Below are 25,189 nucleotides of genomic sequence, written 5' to 3'. Positions count from 1 at the left end.
TGCAGACAATCATGTAACGTCTATTACACCAAAACCTTACGTCCATGTACCGTCTTCTAAGTTCAATAATAATTAACATATGTCGAGTAAATAACAAATGCAGACAACATTAATTTACGTTCATGTACCTTCTACTAAGATACATGATTATTAACATACGTAAAGTAAATAAAATTGCAGACACTATTAACTAACGTCCATGTACCGTCTACTAAGATAAATAATTATTAACATACGTCAAGTAAATAAAAATGAAGACACCATTATTTTATGTCCATGTACCGTCTACGAAGTTCAATAATAATTAGCATACGTCAAGTAAATAAATATGCAGACACCATTAAGTTACGTCCATGTACCGTCTTCGAAGTTCAATAATAATTAGCATACGTCAAGTAAATAAATATGCAGACACCATTAACTTACGTCCATGTACCGTCTACTAAGTTCAATAATAATTAACATACGTCAAGTAAATAAATATGCAGACACATTTAATAATAATTAACATACGTCAAGTAAATAAATATGCAGACACCATTAACTTACGTCCATGTTCCGTCTACTAAGTTCAATAATTATTAACATACGTCAAGTAAATAAATATGCAGACACCATTAACTTACGTCCATGTACCGTCTACTTAGTTCAATAATTATTAACATACGTAAAGTAAATAAATTGCAGACACCATTAACTTACGTCCATGTTCCGTCTACTAAGTTCAATAATTATTAACATACGTCAAGTAAATAAAAATGCAGACACCATTCACTTACGTCCATGTACCGTCTACTAAGTTCAATAATAATTAGCATACGTCAAGTTAATAAATATGACGACACCTTTAACTTACGTCCATGTACCGTCTACTAAGATAAATAATTATTAACATACGGTACGTCAAGTAAATAAAAATGCAGACCCCATTAACTTACGTCCATGTACCGTCTACTAAGTTCAATAATAATTAACATACGTCAAGTAAATAAATATGCAGACACCATTAACTTACGTCCATGTACCGTCTACGAAGTTCAATAATAATTAACATACGTCAAGTAAATAAATATGCAGACACCATTAACTTACGTTCATGTACCGTCTACTAAGTTCAATAATAATTAACATACGTCAAGTAAATAAATATGCAGACACCATTAACTTACGTCCATGTACCGTCTACTTAGTTCAATAATAATTAACATACGTCAAGTAAATAAATATGCAGACACCATTAACTTACGTCCATGTACTGTCTACTAAGTTCAATAATTATTAACATACGTCAAGTAAATAAAATTGCAGACACCAATAGCTTACGTCCATGTACCGTCTACTAAGATAAATAATTATTATAAGTACGCAAGGTAAATAAAAATGCAGACACCATTAACTTATGTCCATGTACCGTCTACTAAGTTCAATAATTATTAACATACGTCAAGTAAATAAAAATGCAGACACCATTAACTTATGTCCATGTACCGTCTACTAAGTTCAATAATTATTAACATACGTAAAGTAAATAAATATGAAGACACCATTAACTTACGTCCATGTACCGTCTACAAAGTGCAATAATTATTAACATACGTCAAGTAAATAAAAATGCAGACACCATTAACTTACGACCATGTACCGTCTACTAAGATAAATAATTATTAACATACGGTACGTCAAGTAAATAAAAATGCAGACCCCATTAACTTACGTCCATGTACCGTCTACTAAGTTCAATAATAATTAACATACGTCAAGTAAATAAATATGCAGACACCATTAACTTACGTCCATGTACCGTCTACTAAGTTCAATAATAATTAACATACGTCAAGTAAATAAATATGCAGACACCATTAACTTACGTTCATGTACCGTCTACTAAGTTCAATAATAATTAACATACGTCAAGTAAATAAATATGCAGACACCATTAACTTACGTCCATGTACCGTCTACTTAGTTCAATAATAATTAACATACGTCAAGTAAATAAATATGCAGACACCATTAACTTACGTCCATGTACTGTCTACTAAGTTCAATAATTATTAACATACGTCAAGTAAATAAAATTGCAGACACCAATAGCTTACGTCCATGTACCGTCTACTAAGATAAATAATTATTATAAGTACGCAAGGTAAATAAAAATGCAGACACCATTAACTTATGTCCATGTACCGTCTACTAAGTTCAATAATTATTAACATACGTCAAGTAAATAAAAATGCAGACACCATTAACTTATGTCCATGTACCGTCTACTAAGTTCAATAATTATTAGCATACGTAAAGTAAATAAATATGAAGACACCATTAACTTACGTCCATGTACCGTCTACAAAGTGCAATAATTATTAACATACGTCAAGTAAATAAAAATGCAGACACCATTAACTTACGACCATGTACCGTCTACTAAGATAAATAATTATAAACATACGTCCATGTACCGTCTACTAAGTTCAATAATAATTAACATACGTAAAGTAAATAAAATGCAGTAATCATTAACTTACGTTCATGTACCGTCTACTAAGTTCAATAATAATTCACATACGTAAAGTAAATAAAATGCAGTAATCATTAACTTACGGTCATGTACCATCGACGAAGTTCAATAATATTAAAATTAACGAAGTAAATAAATTGCAGACACCATAAACTTGCGTTCATGTTCAATCTTCTAATTTAATTAGTATTTAAATAAGTTAAGTAAATAAAAACAGACATCATTAACTTACGTTCATGTACCGTCTACTAAGATCAATTTGTATTTAAAAACATGTAAATACAAAAAGATAAGTAAATAAACTGCAGACACCATGAATATATTTATACATGTATTATTTAAAAAGTTCAATTAATGAATAGAATAACTTCAAATGTATAACAATCAAAAAAGCAAAACAGCATAATGATAGCAAAACCATCACCACTTTATCATGCACAGTCCTTTCAGAATAAAGTCCTTAACAATGCTTGGATTATGCTCAGACATTGTATATCTTGAAATTGAAAACGTTTTATTGGAATGAATATTGTTTAAATGAAATGATTATTTTAATTTCTGCTGATTATATTTCGATTACTAAAATCATTAATATGTAAATATGTTAGTCTCGCATGTCTACAGTTTTATACATCTGCACTCGGTCTCCAAAGTGTTTGCAAGAATACGCAAGAATACATATTTTTCAAATAAAAAAAGTATCAACAATAATTCAAATCCATACTATTTACAATATGACAAATAAAAAGGCGAAGGAAATAACATATCTTTATCGAAAATTGTTAAAAATGTTTAATATATCATAAAATGGCCATACATACTAGTAGCATAATTGTTATACACGCCGTTCATTTTCATAACATTATTTCACATATGTTATCCATCTTAAAGCGATATCATCTAACGAGCAAACAACTGTTGTTGATTTTCTACAATGACATTAAACTATAATAAATGTTTAAATATAGTATAAACACAAAGCATCGCTTAGATCATCAATCGATTGGGCAATATATACATGAATAATTAATGGAAAAAAAAACTAATCATCAATCGGCACCTATTCATCAATCGGGCACTATATACATGGATAATTAATTAGAATAACAAAACTATCCATCAATCGGGCACTATAAACATGAATAATTAATTAGAATAACAAAACTATCCATCAATCGGGCACTACATACATGAATAATTAATTAGAATAACAAAACTATCCATCAATCGGGCACTACATACATGCATAATTAATTAGAATAACAAAACTATCCATCAATCGGGCACTACATACATGCATAATTAATTAGAATAACAAAACTATCCATCAATCGGGCACTATAAACATGAATAATTAATTAGAATAACAAAACTATCCATCAATCGGGCACTACATACATGAATAATTAATTAGAATAACAAAACTATCCATCAATCGGGCACTACATACATGCATAATTAATTAGAATAACAAAACTATTCATCAATCGGGCACTATATACATGCATAATTAATTAGAATAACAAAACTATTCATCAATCGGGCACTATATACATGCATAATTAATTAGAATAACAAAACTATCCATCAATCGGGCACTACATACATGAATAATAAAAAAAAAAAAAATATATTCATCAATCGGCACCTATTCATCAATCGGGCACTATATACATGCATAATTAATTAGAATAACAAAACTATCCATCAATCGGGCACTATATACATGCATAATTAATTAGAATAACAAAACTATCCATCAATCGGGCACTATTTACATGCATAATTAATTAGAATAACAAAACTATCCATCAATCGGGCACTACATACATGAATAATAATAAAAATAAAACTATTCATCAATCGGGCACTATAAAATAACATGCATAATTAATTAGAATAAGAAAAATGTCAATCAATCGGGCACTATATAACTGAATAATTAATGAAAATAAACTAATCTATCGATCGGCACTATATACATGCACATGAATTAATGAAGAAAATAACAAATCTATCAATGAATCGGGCACTACATAATAAATGATTGATGAAAATACAAAAATATCAATCAATCGAGCAGTACATACATAAACAGCAAATTAAAATAACAAAACTATAAATGAATCGGGCACTATATACATCACTTATTGATTCGTTTTCTACTTTGATATTATATAGCTACACGTTCATAACTTATTTACAAGCAGTTTATTTCTATACATGTAGTTATATGTTCATTACTCACAATCGTCATTAAGTTTTAAGCATTCGATAAAATTCTGAATGCCACTCGTAAATTTATCTCTAAAATATAACAATATGTACACTCTCAATATTTCTAATGTGCAAACAATGACAAATCTGATAATTAAAAACATAAACATGCGACCATGATTAAGCTACAGCTTATGTGCAATTATTAAACATCCTCGTTAAAATGTAAGTCAAAACAAAACTTAATATATTAATCAAACGATTCATGTTTGAAAATCACTTTCGGCCGAAAGCGATTTCATTTGAACACGAAAACACATCAAACAGACACAGAATAAAAAATATAATATGAACATGTAATCATAAGCAGTTTCAATTTGTACAAAGCAAATATATTCATGATTATTTACTACTGCAAATACTTATTTAAATGATAAGTCAACAATGTACATTTTTACAAAGGAAAATGATTTAACCTGTACAGCATCCATATATTTCTATTTACACTACTCTTTTTACAATGCAAACAATACCTTTTACAAGAAGACTTTCTGTAGTAAATGCAGTTTTCCAGACAATAATATTGTTTTTATGAAACACTATATATCACTATTACAATTACATACTTACAATGCATATAAGTGAAAATATTCAAAATTGCATTGCAATCTTGTCTTACATAATCTGTAGACGGCAATTTTGATAACACTAGGCATGATCGCTCCTATTTCTATACATTACCATCATAGAAAAGTTGTCTGTAAACACATAATCAATTACATTTGAAAGCTTCAACCGTTATTGCAGCACATACAGAAGCATGCTCCGAATGATTGAATGCCCAGCGTAAACCACCTGAAATACAGTAAACGATGAATAACTTGTGACCAAATATAGCGCATGTTTGTTTTTTCAAATACTTGTCCATTTACTGGTTTGCCAAATTACGCTGGAGTATAACATTATAAGCTATAATATTAAATCGGTGGACTTGTCAAGTTTTTATTTAACGTTTTTTTTTTTTTTTAATTTGTGACCGGTAACCAAACATTAACATACTCATTATTTTACATAAAAATGTTATTGTCTTCGTATTTTCCCAATTGTTCAGTTATTTTCGCTATGACGCCAACAATCTTAAAAAAAACAATGCACGTTTTATTATCAAATTTTAATTAATCGTTACTCCAAAAGACAAAGACAAGGCATTGTATAACTTTTAATAAATAAATCATACTTTGCCGAAAATGGCCCCGACACCAGTAATCTAAGTATTACACAAGTAAGTCATTAAACAGAAATAATAACATGTTGCGGCCAAATGCCCGAAATACTTTTAAAAAGGCATTAAATAACACATATAAGTTGCAATCTAACACAAACAAACAAAATAATAGTAGTAATAATAATAATAACAAGTGAGGGAGGGATGGGTTTTTTTAAGTCAAATACTGGACGTCTGAGCGGGACAAAATTAAAATGAACAATGAAAAGATCGCACAAAAGCGACTATGGGTGACTGCGCATAAAAGTAATTCACAAAATTAAAACATTTTAGGCTAAATTGTTGTAAATTAACTGCCGTTTTTAAGAGTAAAATGAAGATAAAAAACCCAGAAAATCCCATATATAAAACTTCACGTACCGCCTACAACTTTTTCAACTTCTTCGCGGTCTTCTTTTGTCTGACAACCTTTGAACTTTTTTCCGGACGCACTGATTTCCAGCTTGTTATAACGGCATCCATTCTGACTTCTCCCTGTTGTTGCTTCTGTTAAAGGATATATACGAGTATTAAAAACTATTACTAAAACTAGTAGTATGCTTAAACATGCATACATCTTACACTATGCCTTGATCTCGGACTGAATACATATAATATTTAATATCTCGTTTGCAAGCGACAAAACGATTTGCGTTTGTTTTTAAAGTCAGCTAATATATCTAACACATTTAATTCTAAAACCGAATCATTTACAGCACGAGTTCTGAGATGAATAGAGATGAATAGACTGATTAGACGGAAAACATGGACAAAACTTTATTTTCAATAAATTGTTTTCAAAAAAATAAACGAAACGTATCCCACCGTTTTAATAATGCAACATCAACTTTTATTAATTATTATAAGCCAATTATATATTTTAGAGTTTAAACATTAAACAAAGCCTCATTTGAATATTGACAATAAAACAATTACCTCGATGTTTTCGCTTAAGAGCTTGGCCAGTGTTCCAATATGGCATACTTGAACGTCTGTGGGTATAACATCCATAATATCTTCTTCTTTTCCGTTAAGAAGCAATTTTCCTTTCCGCCATGAGTTCGAAGGCCAGAAGGACTCGTGGGACAAAAACTGGTTAAGTTGTTGTTCAGCATCTACTTCGCTCATAAACAAGCATCGATACACAAATCTTTTAATCGCTTTTAATATCGATTCACAGGACGCAATACTTGTGATATTTCGAAAATGTTCTTCTATTTCCTTTTCGAGATCATTGGAGAAATCGTCATGCCATCCTTCAATTAATCTTTCAGCGCTGATTTCTTCTAAGAGTTCGTGCAGATCCACTACATGACAAACTAAAATAGACTGGCTTGGAAGATGCTGAGTTGGAAATGACGTCCCTATGATGCTTTGTCGTCCGTTTATATAATCGACCAGAGATTTGTAAGGATCGCATTTTGTTCTTTTGAGTAGGCTAAGTACCATGTCTAGACCACTGAGCATCTGAGAAGCCATTCCAGTGTTGTCACTTGTATTTCTTTTTATGATGTCTTCCATGTCTTTTGGTAATGGTTTTTGCGGGCATGATACACGGAAATCCTTTATAAGGGACAAGAAATTCTTATACAACTCATCCACAAATATAATCGCTGGAAGATTACCAAACTTCAAATCGATCATTGATTTTCCAAACAAAAGAGTTTCGGCCATGCGTTTTTCAATTTTGTGAAAATCGTACTTCATAGTCTTGCCCAAACCATACACAAGCTCACAATGGGATTCCTGAAAAACTACATCCTCCCAAGTATTGTCAAGATGTACTAAATCGCCGTTTGTTATGTCGTCTTCTATGGCTATGATTGTGTCAGCCTTTTGGTTTTGGAACCGTATCTCGGCAATCGGTGTGCATCTGATATGTGCAAAACCTCTTGAATGCATCATGAATTGTAAACTAGGACAATCTGGCGCAAGAACTAGAGCCTTTTCGATGATTCCATTCTGAATATGTACCAGTTTTTCCAAGACCTTAAACACACGACTATTGATATCTAACAATAAACAATCTTCCATTTTAGTTGTACCTTCCATCAACGGATAGTCTGACAGGATACCTAAGTCATTTAATATATGACATAGTCTGTTCCAGGATTTTTTAAACTCCTTAAATCGTGCTGTACTGGTTTTGCGTTTTGTTTTGTCAATAACCTTATCATGAAACTCTTGGACAGACATTCGCAAACAATCGTTTCTTTTGAAATTATAGCTTATAGTTACAACACTTGTCAAATGCCATTGAATTACATCATATAGGTAATGCGGCAAAGAAAGAATGTCTTCATTTTTTATAATGTATACCAGGAAAGGGTATTCGTTCATTTTCATGAACAGCTGAGAGATAAAGTCTGCTTTGGTTGGTTTTGCAGTTAGTCTAAATAAATGGTGGACAGAATGGGTGTCTTCATTTTCACAGTCTGCCTCCCGAACTGTTTGTTCAAAGCAGTTTGCAGGATATTCATACACCTGGTCACAATTTTGAATTTCTTCATATATACCCGTAAGTTTGTTGCACAGAAGTATATTTAGATTTTTCTCAAACTCTTTTTCCCATTGTCTACGTTCAGAGGGATGTTCAAACATTGCGATTGTTTTGAATAATGAGGCGACGTTTGCTTCGATGACTCTATGCAGAAACATACATGTATGGTAGTCGTCCAGATTTAAGGAAGATTTTATCTCGTTCCACAATGTTTGTAAAGCGTTGTTGAGCCCTTCTGCAAGGCTGTCAAATGGGACAATGCCTTCTAAACTCTTCTCGTCAATAAATCGTAAGGCCAAGGAACTATATACACTTCCTGTGACGAAAAATTGTAATACAGCACAATTAAGCGGTGACATACCTCGATTTATTTGTAATTCAAATGTTTCGCTTTTGCAGTCAACTGCCAATACCCAACCTTTAGATTCTTCCTGGTCCGTTTCAGTTGTATGCATTGTCGAAGAGTATAAACTGCCTTCGTCAAAAGAGGCTCCACAAAACACACATCTTTGAATCTTCGTTTCCGACCGAATGCTCATGACCTGACCACAAATGCATTTCTGAAGTGTTAGGTTATCCAGAGATGAGTGTTCTTTTTCGGAACTTTTTCTTTTTTGATTTGCCGGAAAACCAGGAATATAAAATCCCTCAAGCATTTTTGGTTTTGTAAGACAAACTTTCACCAACGAGTTCATGCCACCATCCCCAAGACAAAGAGCATATGAATTCAATTTCAACAAAATTGTATTAATAGCGTACTGCTGAAATGGCATTTGGGTATCGTTTTGTAAAGCCTGAACTGCAAAATTCCGTCTACCAAGTAAGCACGATAAAAGTGTCTGCTGATCTTTATCTAGTTCAGGACAAAATACTTCGAAAACTTTGTCCGTAAACATTTTCGTGTCCGATAATATTTTTCGATGCTGTGGTAGGTAAAATTCCTTAGCTGCCAAACCCATTGCAAAGAGACGAATGTCGGTATTTGGTGTAAGTTTGACCGTCTGAAACATTTCTTTTAAGCTTTTCTCAAAGGCAATGGGACTGTTACCATGTGTAGCAAAACATTTGTCTTCCATCTGTGCCAATTTGGTATTAAATAATGACAGCAAAGGGTTGTTTTCGACACAAGTTGATTGATACTTTTCTGTCCAATCAATCGATTCAAGTGATTTGACTCTGCACGAAAGTTTTTTGGATAATTCCACCAGTGATGACAAACCAATTTTCGTGCCAAATACCTTCACTAAGTATGTTCTTACTGTTTCATGCACATGTCCTTTATTCAAACCGTTGAGAACAGCATCTATAGCATCTAACAAAGGATTTGTTTCTTGGTCTTCTATATTCAGATTTGCCATTTTTAGTATTGTTGCTTTTATATATGCAACCGAAGCCATCATTTTGATCCCAGTTGTCTCATTTTGCAGTAATCGTCCTGCCGCTAGAATAAGGTCAGTGTTTGAATCGTCAAAATTGTTATTATAGTGATCCTGAAATATATCGACAATCAGAAGCAGAAACTGACTATTCATACCTGTTTGCTGCAATTGAGTTACAAATAGGTCAAGAGTCTGGATGAAATCACTTTCGTTTTCTTCGGTTTCGATTTCAGACAAAATAGTTGTCAACACGTCTTCATTTTCTATAATCTCTTCTTGAATTGCACAAGAAAATGGCACACACAAAAGATGCAAATCATTATCCGTCAGTAGTTGCATAGATGCAAGAATGAAAGGCAATCCGATAGCATGTGCATGGTTATTCATCGATATACAACTTATTAAATACTGACGAATGGCTCTTAAAATATCTGGTTGTAAATAATTTCCCTTCCCGTTCTTGACGACGCTGATAATTTGCGAAAATACCTCCTCAGAACCAAGATCATTTTCCATCAGAGCGTTTCCTAATTGGTATAAACATTTGATGTTTTGGGGAAAAACAACAAATGATGCAAAATCGTGACAAATCTTTACCGATTGATATTCTTTCGAGTCCACTGAAATATATTCTGAAATAAGTAAAATGCGTCGAACCATTACAAGCCACTGCTGTATATTAGTAAACGTTTCCATGTTTTCTTCTGAAGGTAAAATTAAAGAGCAAATGTGTGCAACCAAATCTTTAAATACATCTACTTCGTCATCGGTTTCACTAGTTTCGTTTGTTGTCTTAGAACAAATTGACCCCTCTTGATCTTCCTCGTGCGTATGTTCTTCAATAGGCAAACTTTCAGTTGAATGTTCATTTGATTGGCCGCTTTCTGCCTGATCCTGTTTATTGTCACACTCCAAACTTTTCGTTTCGTCTGAACTTTGAAATTCAAAGTCACTTTTTGCAATTTCAATTGAAGGAGGGGTAGCTAACACATTTTGATCATCAATCAAAATAGCTTCATGAAGATATTCATTTGGTTCTAATACTGCAGAGTTTTGTCTTACATTTTTTAAGAATAACTGAATTGAAGCAAGTGCATCTGCATTATCTAACAACTGACGACAAGCGTCAAACAAGTGCAAAACGGCAGCAAAAAGGGGCATGTGTAACCAACTACAGCAGTGCATCTTAACAATGATGTCAATGAGAGTTTCTGGTAACGAGTTATCAACTTCCATCTTTTGTTTTAGCGCCCATTTCATGTATTCTATTCTAGATTCCTCCGGCAAGTCGGAACAAAGGGAAAGAGAAACCAAATTGCAGAAGTCTTGAATGTAATCATTGTGAAGACTTTCGTAGACGGCATCATCGTCGATTTCCGGAACTTTTGCATCAACTGATTCTTTTTGCTGGGTAATAAGTTCATTCATCACATCAACAGGTAGTTCCTCCTCTGCTCCTAAATCACATTTTGCTTTTGCATGTATAGCCTCTCTCATAAAAAAATCCTTTGTCTTTTCTGTTTCTTGAAAGAATATGTAACTAAATGGCATTGTAAGCAAAACATCAGGTGTAGAACATCGATAACATTCTGGTCCTGTTTCAGATTTGACATCGGCAATGGAAAATATATTCTCGTTGTGAAACATGGCAGCCCAGCAGTTTCTCCTGGTTTGAGTGCATGAATCGGCCTTGAAAAACGATTCTAATGCACCTAAGTCTTCAAGCTTGAATATAATTTTTGCTAGAGGTCCTCTGATTATGTATGAAATGTATCTTTCTAAAGCTTCCATGAAGAACGAACAGCTTCCTAAAGCACTTTGATCACAGGCAACCACATAAAACCACTCAGAGTTTTGCTTATCTGTAACATCGTTTTCTATGATATTCAAAATCATTGTTTCAATTTCTTTCACAAATTCTATCGATTGACTCATTTTTGATATGATTTCCGTAATACTGTCCACATTTCGTCCCATATACCCATACTTGATTTTTGTAAACGCCCAAAAAAGGCCATCGGTAATGTTGTTTTTCAATGGTTTCATGTCCTGAATTGTTTGTTTCAAAGTTTTGGTGCAAAGCTCAGGTAATGTAACTGGGGTACTTTCTAAGTTTTCAAGTATTAAGAGATCCCATCCAGACAAGAAATTCAACTGCGAAAAAGATCCGGCAACATTCCCTCTTCCAACAAGATGAATAATAAGGTAAACGTGTTTAATAATCATCACTTGTCCATTTTCTTCTTCTTCCCTTCTATACTTTTCAATAAGCGATTTTGCAAGCATGATGTGCTTTTCATCATCATGCGAATGACACTGAACTATTAAAATCTTTGTTTCAGGATTACGCCAAAACTCTTGGAGCTTCAGAGATAACTGTTTTTCTGATTTGAATGCCCCTAGTTTTTCAATCTGAACAGCAAATCCTTTTAGCTCATCATCAATTTTGGCGTGAATATTACTGTAAGTACATGTAATTGTGAACATTTTTGAATCGGTATAAGGAGAAATCTCTGCATCTATATTGTGCTGCACTAGATGTCGAAGGCCAAAGTGTATTGGAAGTTCAAAATAATCATCTTGAAGAGTAGTGCAATTCATTCTCATTTCATCATCTTCTGCCCTGTGTAACCTGATAATTGCATCAGGTCGCATTAACAGCAGAAGTTTTTTCTTACATAATTCAAATGCACCATGAAGGGTAGTTTCATATCTACAACTAAAAATTGATAGGGATACTATCAGTTCATCGTTGAAATATGGAAACAAATCGTGTTTTGAAAAAGAACTATCATTTACCGTGCTAATTTTTTCCAACCATTCATCTATTTCTGCCTTTAGATTTTCTTCCTTGGGTTCCAGTACGTCAGCAAATGACAAAACTTGTTTTTCAAAGCGATTCAAAAATGGTGGATCGGCGAGGTCAATTTTGTCAGAGTCAACTAAAACAATGCATCTAAAAGTATCAGACACGTGACAAAACGGATTACTATATGGACCAAGAGCGACTCTACAATTGTTCTTTTTCCCGATTCTTGTGTAGTTCTGGTTAAGCATATCGTATAAACTTCCATAGATATCGTCTAGGTCTTTCAAAATTAGAACAAAACCTTGTTCCATGCATAAAATTATCCTACTGAGTATACGATAGTGATAGTCATCTGTAAGATCCTCCTCAAATTGGCTTCCAAATATTATTTCTTTTGTTGTACGACCCGTGTCCTCTAAGATTTGATCAAGAATGCCGATCACTGACTCACCCTTAGTGATAATCATAAGATGTCTTGCCTGTACATCTTCAATGTTGGCCTTTATAAGTTGGCTTACCGAAAGACAGTCGATTTCTCCACTCAGGCAGGTTTGAAAATTGTCTATTAAGCTCTTTGTTTCGCTTCTTAAGCCACTAAAGTTTCTTTGAAGACCTTCCATAATAACGCTGGCTTTCTCTTCATGTAAAACATTCTGAGAAAACGCTAGCTTTTTGGCGACGTATTTCACAAGCGCATAAAAGTCACGTAGTCCATGAAAGTTTTTAAACTGAAGTTGGACGGTATATAAACAATAACAGTGAGCAATGGCCTTCAGATCATCTACAATTTCGTCGGTGTTCAAAGATGATTTCAACGTTTGTCCAATCATAAAAGATTTTGTCAATCCGGCTTCTTCTTTGTCCGTGAATGATCGACTAATTGACACGGCTGTTTCAAATAATTCTTCTTCGTCCATATCAGGTCGTGATAAATGTATACCTCGGTTCATTTTCGATGCATCCAAAGACCAATTTGATATACCAACTACAGCCACAGTTGGTTGACTTTTTCCATCTGGTTCTAAAAGACTGTGTAGAACTTTTAGCGGGTTAAAGCGCGATATTTCAGCAAGCCCTATTTCATCAAGAATCACTACTGAAAGAACATCATCGTTACTGTTTGACTTTTGATAATTGTCAGCTTTCTCAAACACTTTTATTATACCATCAGATGTTGAAGACTCCGACCCTTGAAACGAGACACAATACAATTGCGGCAATGTTTTGAAAAGATCGTCCCTGGAATCTTTACCTCTAAGGTTGTTACGTATTATTTGCATTGCTAACGATTTGCTGCAACCAGGTTTTCCAACAACAAAAATTGGAATTTTGTTCAGGATGCAAACTATTATCATGAAGACATTTTCCTGAAGAGCCGTATTCTTTGCAGTTCCGAGAGGTAGATCCATTCTGTTAAGAATATCTTCCTGTTCAGTCCTTATTACAGTACTGATTACGGTCTCGGTGTACTGTTGGTACTCATTTTTTGAGAACCCTACAGCGAGGCGTCTTCTGTAATTCTTTCTGTCGTCCTTATCAGTAAATCGACTGTGGTAACAGTGTGCAAGTGCCAGTATTATTGCATTGGTATCGATTTCTGTGTTTCGCAATGACCCTTTTTGTTTTAAAAACCCACGAAACCAATTCACAAGTGTTTGGCAACGATACACATCTCTGAGACTCACAGCACACGACGCTTGCTGGATCGATCTTACGAACGTTTGCGATATTGATATGAGATCCCGAAGCAATTTATGTTGTGGAAATTTTGGACTAAAAACGGCTTCAATCATCCTTTCAATATATATCAATTCATCCTTTTCACTTAAGCTACCAAAATCCCATACGAAATCAACCATCATTTCCGGAAGAGGTAATACCCTGTAAACTAGTTTTGAAAGGTCGTCCGTTTTAACCTTTCCTGAAAGTCCAGCAGTGTGAATTGTTTCCAAGGTTCGCAGTTTGTATGGATTGCATGCACCCATGATGACTAAATTAGGTGCAAGTAAGACTCCATTGCATTTGTGGTGGCAAATTATATCACAGCTCAGTCCAATGCATTCCGAAGTGTTGATCTCATCAAGGAAAAGCCATCTTTGTTCTTTCAGTCTTTTGAGACTTAGCGTGTTTTCATTCATAACTCTGGTAGTGATACTACTTTTGTCGACACCTGCATGGATATTTAAGACGGCAAAAGGCACTTCACATATACTTGCAAGATAACGTACCAGGGACGTTTTTCCACACCCTGTTTCTCCCATTATTACTACAGGCACCTTTGCAGTAATACGCATCATAATTAAAACCATTTTCAGAAGATTATCGGGAGTTAAGGCATATCCTTTCGACAGCTCTTGAAGTTTGACAAGCGGAAGATCAAATTTGTTAGTTCGGGCAACTCTTTGAAGCAAACGTTGCAATTCTGTTTGTTCCATTACATTTAAATCAGACATACTTTTTTTCATCTGCGTTTCGAACAATGTTTTAATATGAAGCGGGACTTTGCTCTTATCACGATACATAGGCGAAAGTGTCTGGATATCTTGGTTGTGGAAGACGTAGATGAGATGATTGCTTTCCTCCCAACGTATCATGCTCTCTACCCTTCCTACCAGTTTCGACGCGACATCATTTGACGGGTGTTTCATACGTTTATCATTTTCTACAGTAGCCGACTGTGATGTTCTACATGCATTCACTGATCGTGAAGCAAATTCACGAGACACCTCTACCATTGATTTGACAAGACTACTTCTCACCGTAGGACACGAATCCTTTCCAATCATATCAGCAATATTGGAAATTTTGAAATATGCACTGCATGACAGTTTCTTAAGCTGGTCTGCTAAAACATTCAAAAATGTATGCACAATAGAGAATGAAATGTCTGAAGTCATGCCAAACGAATTCTGCAACAATGTTCTGCATTGCTGCTCAGATAAAGGAGGCATCTTATTATGTCCGTGTAGTCTTATTTCCTGGCGATCTAGAGCATTTTGTTCCAAGGCTTGTAGATAATGACACACAACTTGGATTGGGCTATTAATTTCTTGACTTACGATGAAATCTGAGAAATTGGTCCACGTCATATGCACCCGTTGAAATAAAGTTGCTGTGTGCATTCTGTTTCTTAGAGTATTGTTTATAGTATTTGCCAGTTCAATGCAAACATTGTTTGTTGTCAGGAAAAATGAATGGCTACCAACAGAAATATACTTCATAATGATCAGTTCAAATATGAACAAGTCCAGCTCCTGTGTCTGTTCTACACTTCCAACATCTAAATGAAGAACGTGGTATGGTTTCACATGCAATTGCTTTAAATTTTCAATCAGGTCCTTCTTTGGTGATAATCCACTTATATGCAAGGACAAAACGCCTTTGGTCTTACTTTGTGCTTGTTCCGATATTTTTGTCGATTTTCCTAATCCTGCCACCTCGGAAGTATATGTTCGTACTTCAGGACAGAACTGCCGGAATATGGTTGAGGAAGTTTTTTCGGACACTGGATGTATTTTGCATAAGTATCCTGACAACTGATCAACAAACGGGTGATTTTTGGAACCTCGACACACTATTGCCAATCGAAAATGTGACATTGTAGAAAACTCGCGTAGTTCTTTTACCAAATGAAACTGCAATTCATTTGAAAGATTTTCCACGTTTGCAAGACAATACAAAGGTGACTCGCCAAAGAACGAATACGCACCCTGACACCTTGTCAGTAGCAATTCTATTTCATTCCACGCTGTTTCGTGCGAGCAAAGCAACAGCTGATTAGGTTCTGGCATCATTCCATTCGTGTTTTGATAGAGAGCTAAAATTGTTCGTATCACAAATTCACTGTTTTCGTCTAAATTTGCAACAAGTAGCTTTCCTTCATGAACCATTTCAGTCATATTTTGGTTCAACTCATCATCAGTTTTAATGAGCCTTCTGGGCAAACATAAACAAAGCTTTTCGAATGTGTGATGCAGTGACATGCCAATGTGTCTGAGAAAGTGGCAACACGTTTCTTTCATTTCTGTGTAACTGTCGTTAAAATGATGTTGACAGATATCTGGATGAATAAATTTCAATAACATATCGACATCACTTGCTCTTTGTCCATTTTCAAGAAATTCATAGAGAATATGAATGTCACATCCATGAATAAAATTTATCAAATAGAATTCCCGTCTTATTTCCTTTAACAAAAGTGTCCATTCACAAAGCTCTTGATTTAATCTGGCACGCTCGTGACTTAATTCAGTTGTTTCGAGCTTCTGTTTGTATTTGGTGTATTTTGTATGGCCTGATAATTTCAACGCAATAAGTGTCTCCTTGATTTCAAGGCAAGTATCAAAAACATTGACAAACTTTTTAAATTCGTCGTGATGTACTACACTATCAGTGGTTTTTCTTTCCGAATTAAGCAAAAGCAATGCTCTGCTACGTATGTCGGAAAAAGTAGATTCCTGCTTTACAAATTTAATCTTGTTTTCTTTGTACTTTACTTCCATCAACACTGCACTTGAATGTGGAACACTCTCGAAAACAAACCGACCCTTTGATACAATGCTTTTTATTATGTCCCTAGTTTGTTGACCACGATTAGCTACATTGTTGTATAACGACTTTAAGTTATGCAGGTTATCAGAACATTCCGCAATCTTTGCTGGAAATATGGGTGCGTGTGCCTGCAAATTCTCGACTTGTTTTCGTAAAGTATGCAAAACCCATTTGCAATCATGCTCCTCAGAAGTTGTTACTAACAGTGGAAGTAGAAACTTTTTCGTTTCGATCAATGCGGAGACTGTAGATTCTTGTACGTGCGATTCAGATATATCTTCAACTGCATCTATAAGATTTCTTACATCATCTAACTCGATTTCGTTGATGAATTCCACCAATTGCGTTGACTTCGTTAGCTCACCCATTATGTTAATAGCATCTTCTGTTAAAATGCCTACGAGTTGAAAAATCGTATCTAGATCCCGTTGAATAGTTTCAAAAGTCTCCTGAAGTACCTGACTTTTATTTAGCCTATGGAATGAATCAAACGCAGACTGAATTTCGCCACTGCTTGACGTGTCGAGTTTAAATAGGTGCAGGAATCGCTGAATAGTATTCACGCTTACGCGTACACTTTCCATTTTTGCTAAGCGAAGCAATGTTTCCCGGACATGTTGATTAAGTCTTTTGCTTGTATGGCGTTCTATAATAGTAACTTCATTCAGTACATTGGTGTTTTCAAACATATTCATAACTTTTGATATTGTAATTTTCTTTCCATCATCTTCAAGTGATTTCCATGCTTCAAGGTAAACCTTTTCTCCAACATCTTTCATACATTTAACAAATTCCGAAACTCGTTGGAGACATTCATCTCCACTCAATTCACTTCGATTGTCCTCAGTTTCAAACAAATGTCTAATTGATAACAGAACGTCTATTGAAGTCCCCGCTTCGTCTAGGAAATCTTTGGACGTTAAGTTGGTACCGTACAATTTACAAGTACTGTCGAGGGAAACATTCCAAAACATTTGTGAAGAGACAATACTTTGCAGACGAACACACATTTCAGGGAATGTCTGATAGTCACCCCATAACCACTTCTGGGAATGGCACTCCTTTAACGAAAGCTGCTTTAAGTTTACTTTTTTTTGGCATCGCTTCATGTACTTCAAAACCGTAGGAAGTCCTTGTACAGGAAGAGTCTTTCCCATTTTATTTAATGATTCCAACACATCAACTACACTATCACATGTTTTCTTTAAACCAGCTTCAAACTCTCTTATCATCACTGGAATACTATTAATTTCCTCGTTCGTTAGCCCACATATTCCTAAAAGTCGCTTTGTATTTCCATCGAAAAGCCTTAAGTCTGCCAGGAACTGTATACTGGCCTCTCTTTCTAGCAAAGCTTTACCGACGCTTTTTAAATCCTGCATTATGTGTTTTACGGTTGCATTGCTTTGAACAATTTCAGCCATGTTACCACTCACTTTATCTATATTTTCCCAAAACCTCGAGCTTTTGAGTATGTGTTTAAAGGTTACATATGGATTGTCGTCCAGTTTTTGTTGAAAAAAATGATCGATTACCAGACAAACAAACCTCGCCTGCAATCTGAAATACAACAACAAAACCGTATTTCGTTGCGGGACATACTTTTTTGTCATTATGAGTATTTCGAAAATCAAATCGTTAACTGAGCACCTTTCATACACACGAGTGAGATAGTTGTAAAAGCACAGCGAATAAGCAGTCTTTTTGCCCTTTTTTATGTTGATTGTTTGATAGTCTTTGTAACCCTTATCCGCTATGAACCATGAGTTGGTAATAATACATAAACATACACATGTATACTCTATGCAAACAGGAATATGGCTTCGGAGATTGAGAGCTTTAATTCTGTGCTGTATGATTTATAGTAAGTATACGGCCAAACCATTGGTTTACCCTCCCTTTAAAAAACCCCAACACAAACATTTCTTCTCAAAGGTGGCTACCTTTTTATTCCACAAATAAACTAGACACGCCACAATGCGACGAACGAGGTTTTTAATTTGGGCAATCAGAAAGCATAGCCAATTAATTTCTTGTTTGAGTTAGGAAACAGTAGCAGCCTAAAGTCATTGGGCAGAATCGATTTTTCTATTATTAATACAGCGATATTGACCTTGACCCCGCCTCCTCAAAATGGATCCGCAGCTAGCTCTTCACATAAGATACTAACACACAAACGTTAATCACTATACATAAAATCTAACTTAAGTTGTTGGACGGAACACATTTTTCAGTTTTTTATAACAGTGACCTTGACCCCATCCCCTCAAAAGAAATCCCGAACTAAATTTTACTAAAGTTTTTGAGCGGAAACCATTTTATTTTTTTAAGTAATGGTGACCCCACACCTCAAAAGTAAATCTAAGCTAGCATTTTACATAAGCTACCTACACACCAACTTTTAAGCCTATCCATCAATGTAAGCTTAAGGTATATGGGCGGAAATCAATGTTTGACAGACGAGAAACGAAATTCGCATTCTAATAACCGGGTTTTCGTTGCAAACCTGGTTAAAATGCATGAAACGATTAATTCCAAAGCCATGTTGTATAAAACAACACTTAAATACTACCAAAATCATTTGTCTCTGAAAAGTGCTGAATAACTGAAACAGGTATATATAGTAAATGTTTCCTGGGCTATTTCCATTTACTTATAAACTTACACATAGGAAAGAGAAATTTTGTTTACTTTTATTTATTAAAAGCCTTCAGTCCTTTTTCCATTCGTTATATTGAAGCGTGATTTATTATTTTGTCGCTGTAAATCACTCGGACACAAAACTATCTGTTAAAGTTGTGCATAAAATTACATTAAAATATATGTATATGAAATTGACTTTTCTTTTTTATGTTTCCCGGACATATAATTGATTGTAGATCAATTCATAAACTAATTGCAATAAAGCGTGTGTTAATTTTGTAGGTGACAATAGTCACGTTTTTTTTAATGCTAAACGAGGATCCAATAGATTGAACAAAAAGGCAAATGCTCTTTTCGTAAAAGATATAGCACATAATACGAGCTCTAATTCTCTGTTATCGTATTATCAACACACGCTTTTGACTCTTTGTATAAATAGAAGGGAAGACTCTGAAAGAACCTTCGGCTAACATTTACAGTTTTGATAAAAACAAGAACGCCACCTTTTGCTAGCAAAGCTACAGCCCCCTTTTGGTTATGTTGCCATAGTAACACTATTTTTTAAATGATGTAAAACCTCTAGGAGACTAACTATCATTGCCCTTTTAAAAGAAACCCCCAACACGTATTATTAAAAAAATGGTTCTCTGTAACTTACCTTGAATCAAGTTGGTGCGATTCCATCTGTTCGGTAAACATTTGCAGAATATCCAACGGTTGTTTTGAGAAACTTTTAAGTTTGTCTTTAAAATTGCAGCTGAAGATGGTGTCTAATATTTCATATTGTTCTAACATATGCTCGATCGAACTTATCGCTTTAATGCTGTCTTTAATGCTGTATTCTTCTAGTTCTTTCTTGACAAGCTGCTCCATGCTCTCGTGCACATCTTGTCGTTCAATAACCAAATCGTTCGATAACATAGCATATACTGTAGTTATAGCAAGCGTCACTTTATTAGTAGCTCTTGGTGCATGTTTTAGTTCCTGTTCTATCAAAGTGACGTATATAGCGGCTGGAATCGTTTGATATGCCTGTACAAATCTCTCCACAGTCATAAGTGTAAGAAATTGTGCTCTATACTCAGCCGTAGGAGATTGTGCCACAGCCTCAATCAGTTTGCACTGAGCGTCAACACTTCGAAAGCATGAACAGTTATTTAAAAAATTCAACAAATGCTGCTTTATTGTTTGTGTTGTTGAAACATTTCTCTCTATGCAAGCTATGACAGAAGTTTCTATTTCATCACCGAAGATACAATCGCTTTGACATACGAAATTCTCAATCTGCACGGATAACTCAAATAGTTTTATCAAATCTTTTGATTTCTTCACACAGGCTATTTGTGCGCGAACCCTAGTTTTTATGGCCTCTTTAGGCCCCCGATCGTTTGTTAAGACATGCCAGTACTGATTAAAGGCCTGTAAAGCTAAGTTAAAAGGCAAATGTCGAAGCAATTTTTCAATAAGGCATGTCTCATCAGTATTGGAAGAGACTAAAATGTTAAATAATGTCTTTGCTTCATCATCTTGATCATCTAATGCAAGAGGCTCTGACTTCCTAGGATGTTTCAGATTATCATCAAACACTGCCACGGCTCCTTTTTCTCCCAAAAAGTGTGAGCATTTTCTAATATATAAACAAATGCTAAATTGTTCTCCATAAATGACCTTATACAATCCTTTGCTAAAATCCAGCACAGTACCTGTGCATGACGTCGGGAATACTGTTAATTGTTTTGATGTAAGCGCATGTGCCAATTTCGCTGCGTCGTCAGGTTTGAGGTGAAATAGTACTGAAGACGAGGCTATCTTGTACAATATTCCTATAGCTAAAGCAGCAATTGCAAGCGTGTCAGAGTCATAATAGTGAATGTCCTGTATCAAACTTTTCACAATATCCCCTACGTTTGCGATTGGACAGGAAAAACAAAGTTGTTCCGCTTGCATACAGACGTCCTGTATATTCTCGAACGATGACGCGTTGACAAGAATATCTTTAAGATGAACAAGTATGGTATCACCGATAGGAAATATATCATCAAGAATGTCTCTCTGCACTCTTTGCTCTTTGATATAAAAGTCCTTACTCGAAATAACGTTGTCAATGGAAACAAGACGAAAGATATAATCTTTACGTTGTGTTAGAACGTATTTGTACTTTCCATCTGTATGCTGGGCTGGAAGAACCATGGACACAGCATATAAACCCTTGATTGTGCTTAAGGGAAGCAATTCAACATTCATTTCCTCTATATCGTGGCTTTTTATTCGAACGGATTGTAATTTAACCTCATCAGGTACATATACCACAAATTCCTTTATCACACACACCTAGAAAAAAGAAGAATTACAATAACAGATTGGTCGCATTTCGTCGTCTCAGTGCTGAAGTGTTATTTCGACATTGTTGCGAAATATCAGAAATAAAAACCAATGGAAAGGTCTTTTTTTTAACTTTTCTATTGACCTCTCTTTTCATGTATAGACTTCAATTTTTATAAATATGCTTTTCTCGACTTAGTGTGGACATCTTTTGACCTTCACCAAAGTGGTCACTGAAGTGTTACAATTTAAGCTTAACAACACGGAGTTACTGAGCAACCAAAGGTTTCAAAAGAACAATGGCATTATTCTTTTACAGACTGACCCCGATGAATAGGGGACAGTAACTCGTGACATGCAATTTCCCTGTGCAATTTCATTGTGCATGGACATCGTTCTCAAGTTATTCAGCTACTAAGTTGAAATATAACCCAATTAACATTAGAAATGATCTTGGACCTGGACTTAACTGGCCAAAATATTAGGGATCATATACTGGTACCGACCTACCACCATGAAGACAGACATACACTTGCAAACTTTTTTGTCATGAAATGGTAACTAACTGGGACATATAGTAGATTTTAGTAGTACAATTTTCTTTTGCGCATCTGTGTTTGTAATGCCCTTTCGAACACGCATTGGGCGCCCATTTAGCGCAGATAAATTTTACGGATGTCCTGTGTTATTAAATGTTAAGAATTTGCGTCATATAATAACACAGACATCCAATGAATACAATCTATTCAAATGTAAGGTGTTTTCAAAGTCGCCGTAACGCTGATTTAATTACTTACGCCTTCATCTGGTAGTGACTGGTTTATCCGTTCATAATGCGCTATTTTTGATGCGACGGTGCTCACCTGGAACAAAGATTCAAGATATTCAACGTAAATAGTACTTCTGATACCGGTTAGGTCAATGTAAGCTGTTAATTCCATTTGTTCGTGTATGAGTAAAGCAAGAAGAAACTCAGAACATTGAGCTATACATGTATTACGAACGTATTTAGTCAGGTACGATCGTGTACGTATTTGTCGTTCAATAATTAATTAAGACCGAATTGAAATTGGCAATGCAAAAGGTTATTAGAACATTGTTAAAAGGATATATCAAGGCGATTTATTAGCAATACCATCTGAGGCCAGACTCACGTAACCAAAAGGCTAAGCTAAGCACAGGTAATGCTGTGTCAAAAGGTCAACGATGAACTAGCTATAAATGCAAGCACATCAAACTGTTATCTACTTCTAGAACTTGTTTCTGTGTGTTCAGACTTACTTCTGATTGGCCAGAAGTGGTTTCATCTTGATTATATACAGTTGCTCCTTGCGGGTTACTGTCAACACCCGATCTGTAAAATATTACGTGTCTGTTAAGCAAGCAACTGAAAAGGTTGATATCTGTTGATGTAGTAATTTATCATAAAAAGGGAAAGCTTATTGAGATAAAATCAAAATCAAATAAATTTGAGCCCGAAGCAACAGTGCAAGGACCATATCAAACCTGTATTCGTCTTTCTTTCTTGTGTTTGCACCTTCCAAATTGTTCATTGCCTTTTCTAAATCATTTTTTTTCATTTCCACCAAAAATGTTATCGTTGTATCGACTGGTAAACGGCATCTGACTGGTAATTTAGTCTCTTTAAAGAAGAGCGTCATAAAAAATGAAAATTCATTTTGCTTGTGGCCATGAGGTGAACATATTTTTCTGAGGTCTTCTAATTCTCCAGAGTCATGTACGACGAATATCAACCTCTCACTTGAAGAAACCTTGTTTTGTGCAAGGTGTACGCAATGGAAGTGAAGAGTCTTTTTGAAGTAATTTTCAAGTCCTACAATATTTTCTTCTACAATTGAATATACACATTGTTTAAGTTCCAAATCAGTTCTTTTTTCCTTTTTGCTCCTTATTGGATCGATTTTAACTATTAATTGCAGGTCGACGTCTGAAAGGCAAGAACGAAAAATCATTATTACCTTCATGTCAAGTTTGAGGGTCATGGGTGCAGGCATTGTCAAGTTATCACCTGGACAACTTTTCGCGTTTAATGTCACTGCGACCTCGACCCGATGACCTCAAAATAAATAGGGGTCATTCACTGTTCTGGTCCGCCAAGTCAAGATTGTTCTGGTCCGCCAAGTCAAGATTGAGGACCATATATCCAGGCATTGTTGGGTTATCACTCGGCCAAGCTTTTCGCGTTCAAAGTCACTGTGATCGTGACCTCTGACCCGATGACCTCGAAATCAATAGGGGTCATATATGGTCACGCCCAACCTCCAAGTCAAGATTGAGGACCATAACTTCAGGCATTGTCGAGTTAACCCTCGGACAAGCTTTGGTCGACCGCGCGACCGGCCGACCGACAAGTGCAAAGCAATATACCACTCTGCTTTGAATGAAGGGTGGGGGGCGTAAAAACTGGAGAGTCATCTCATTTTCCGGAAGCAAACCGGAAATAAAAGAAAGCCTAAGCGTATGACTGGAAAACGTTGTTTACCGAGGTACTGCACGGTCATAGAAGGATGCAGGCAGAAAATCACTTTTTCATACAAGCTTTCCCGCAAAGGAATGCCAAAACGCTTTGACAAACTATTTGAATCCAACATGATCTGAGAAGATGGTTGGGGACATCTTACACGAGATAATATAAGAGACAGTGTTGTCGTTCGATGCTAAAGCCACTGCAGAATTATCAAGTTTGTATATGTAAGTGTTTTCCATTACACTTATAAAAGACAATTGTTGATACTCATTTATAATAAAAACGTTGGGTTAACAGAATATACTAAAAAGGATGAATACATGTCGAAAACAATGGTTCTTATGAAGGATACCAACTTTAATTTGAAAGAAAGGTGCAGACAACACGGTATTTCTACCGTATGAGATGATAGTAGATCACAGTAAATCTTTTAGCACTCACCAATCGTTTAATATTTTTGCGATTTCTGCTATTAAATAAACGGTTACAATCTTGTGT

General features: G+C 35.1%; 1 protein-coding gene across 1 annotated transcript in view; it reads right to left on the bottom strand.

The window, feature by feature from the left end:
• Positions 1-1,194: 1,194 nt before the first annotated feature.
• Positions 1,195-25,189, bottom strand: part of LOC128240210 (uncharacterized) — a 31,581-nt gene continuing 7,586 nt past the window's right edge. The window contains exons 4-10 of the mRNA XM_052956728.1: positions 23,710-24,151; positions 23,485-23,557; positions 23,001-23,066; positions 20,540-22,212; positions 6,936-18,798; positions 6,381-6,506; positions 1,195-5,590 (exon numbers count right to left, since the gene is read on the bottom strand). Of these exons, the coding sequence (XP_052812688.1) occupies positions 6,384-6,506; positions 6,936-18,798; positions 20,540-22,212; positions 23,001-23,066; positions 23,485-23,557; positions 23,710-24,151 (14,240 nt within the window). The 3' untranslated portion in view covers positions 1,195-5,590; positions 6,381-6,383. The remainder of the gene's footprint in view (positions 5,591-6,380; positions 6,507-6,935; positions 18,799-20,539; positions 22,213-23,000; positions 23,067-23,484; positions 23,558-23,709; positions 24,152-25,189) is intronic.

The sequence above is a fragment of the Mya arenaria genome, chromosome 7 (genome assembly GCF_026914265.1).
Source record: "Mya arenaria isolate MELC-2E11 chromosome 7, ASM2691426v1".
In the NCBI taxonomy this organism is placed as follows: domain Eukaryota; kingdom Metazoa; phylum Mollusca; class Bivalvia; order Myida; family Myidae; genus Mya; species Mya arenaria.
This window is presented reverse-complemented; position numbering and strand designations above follow the sequence as displayed.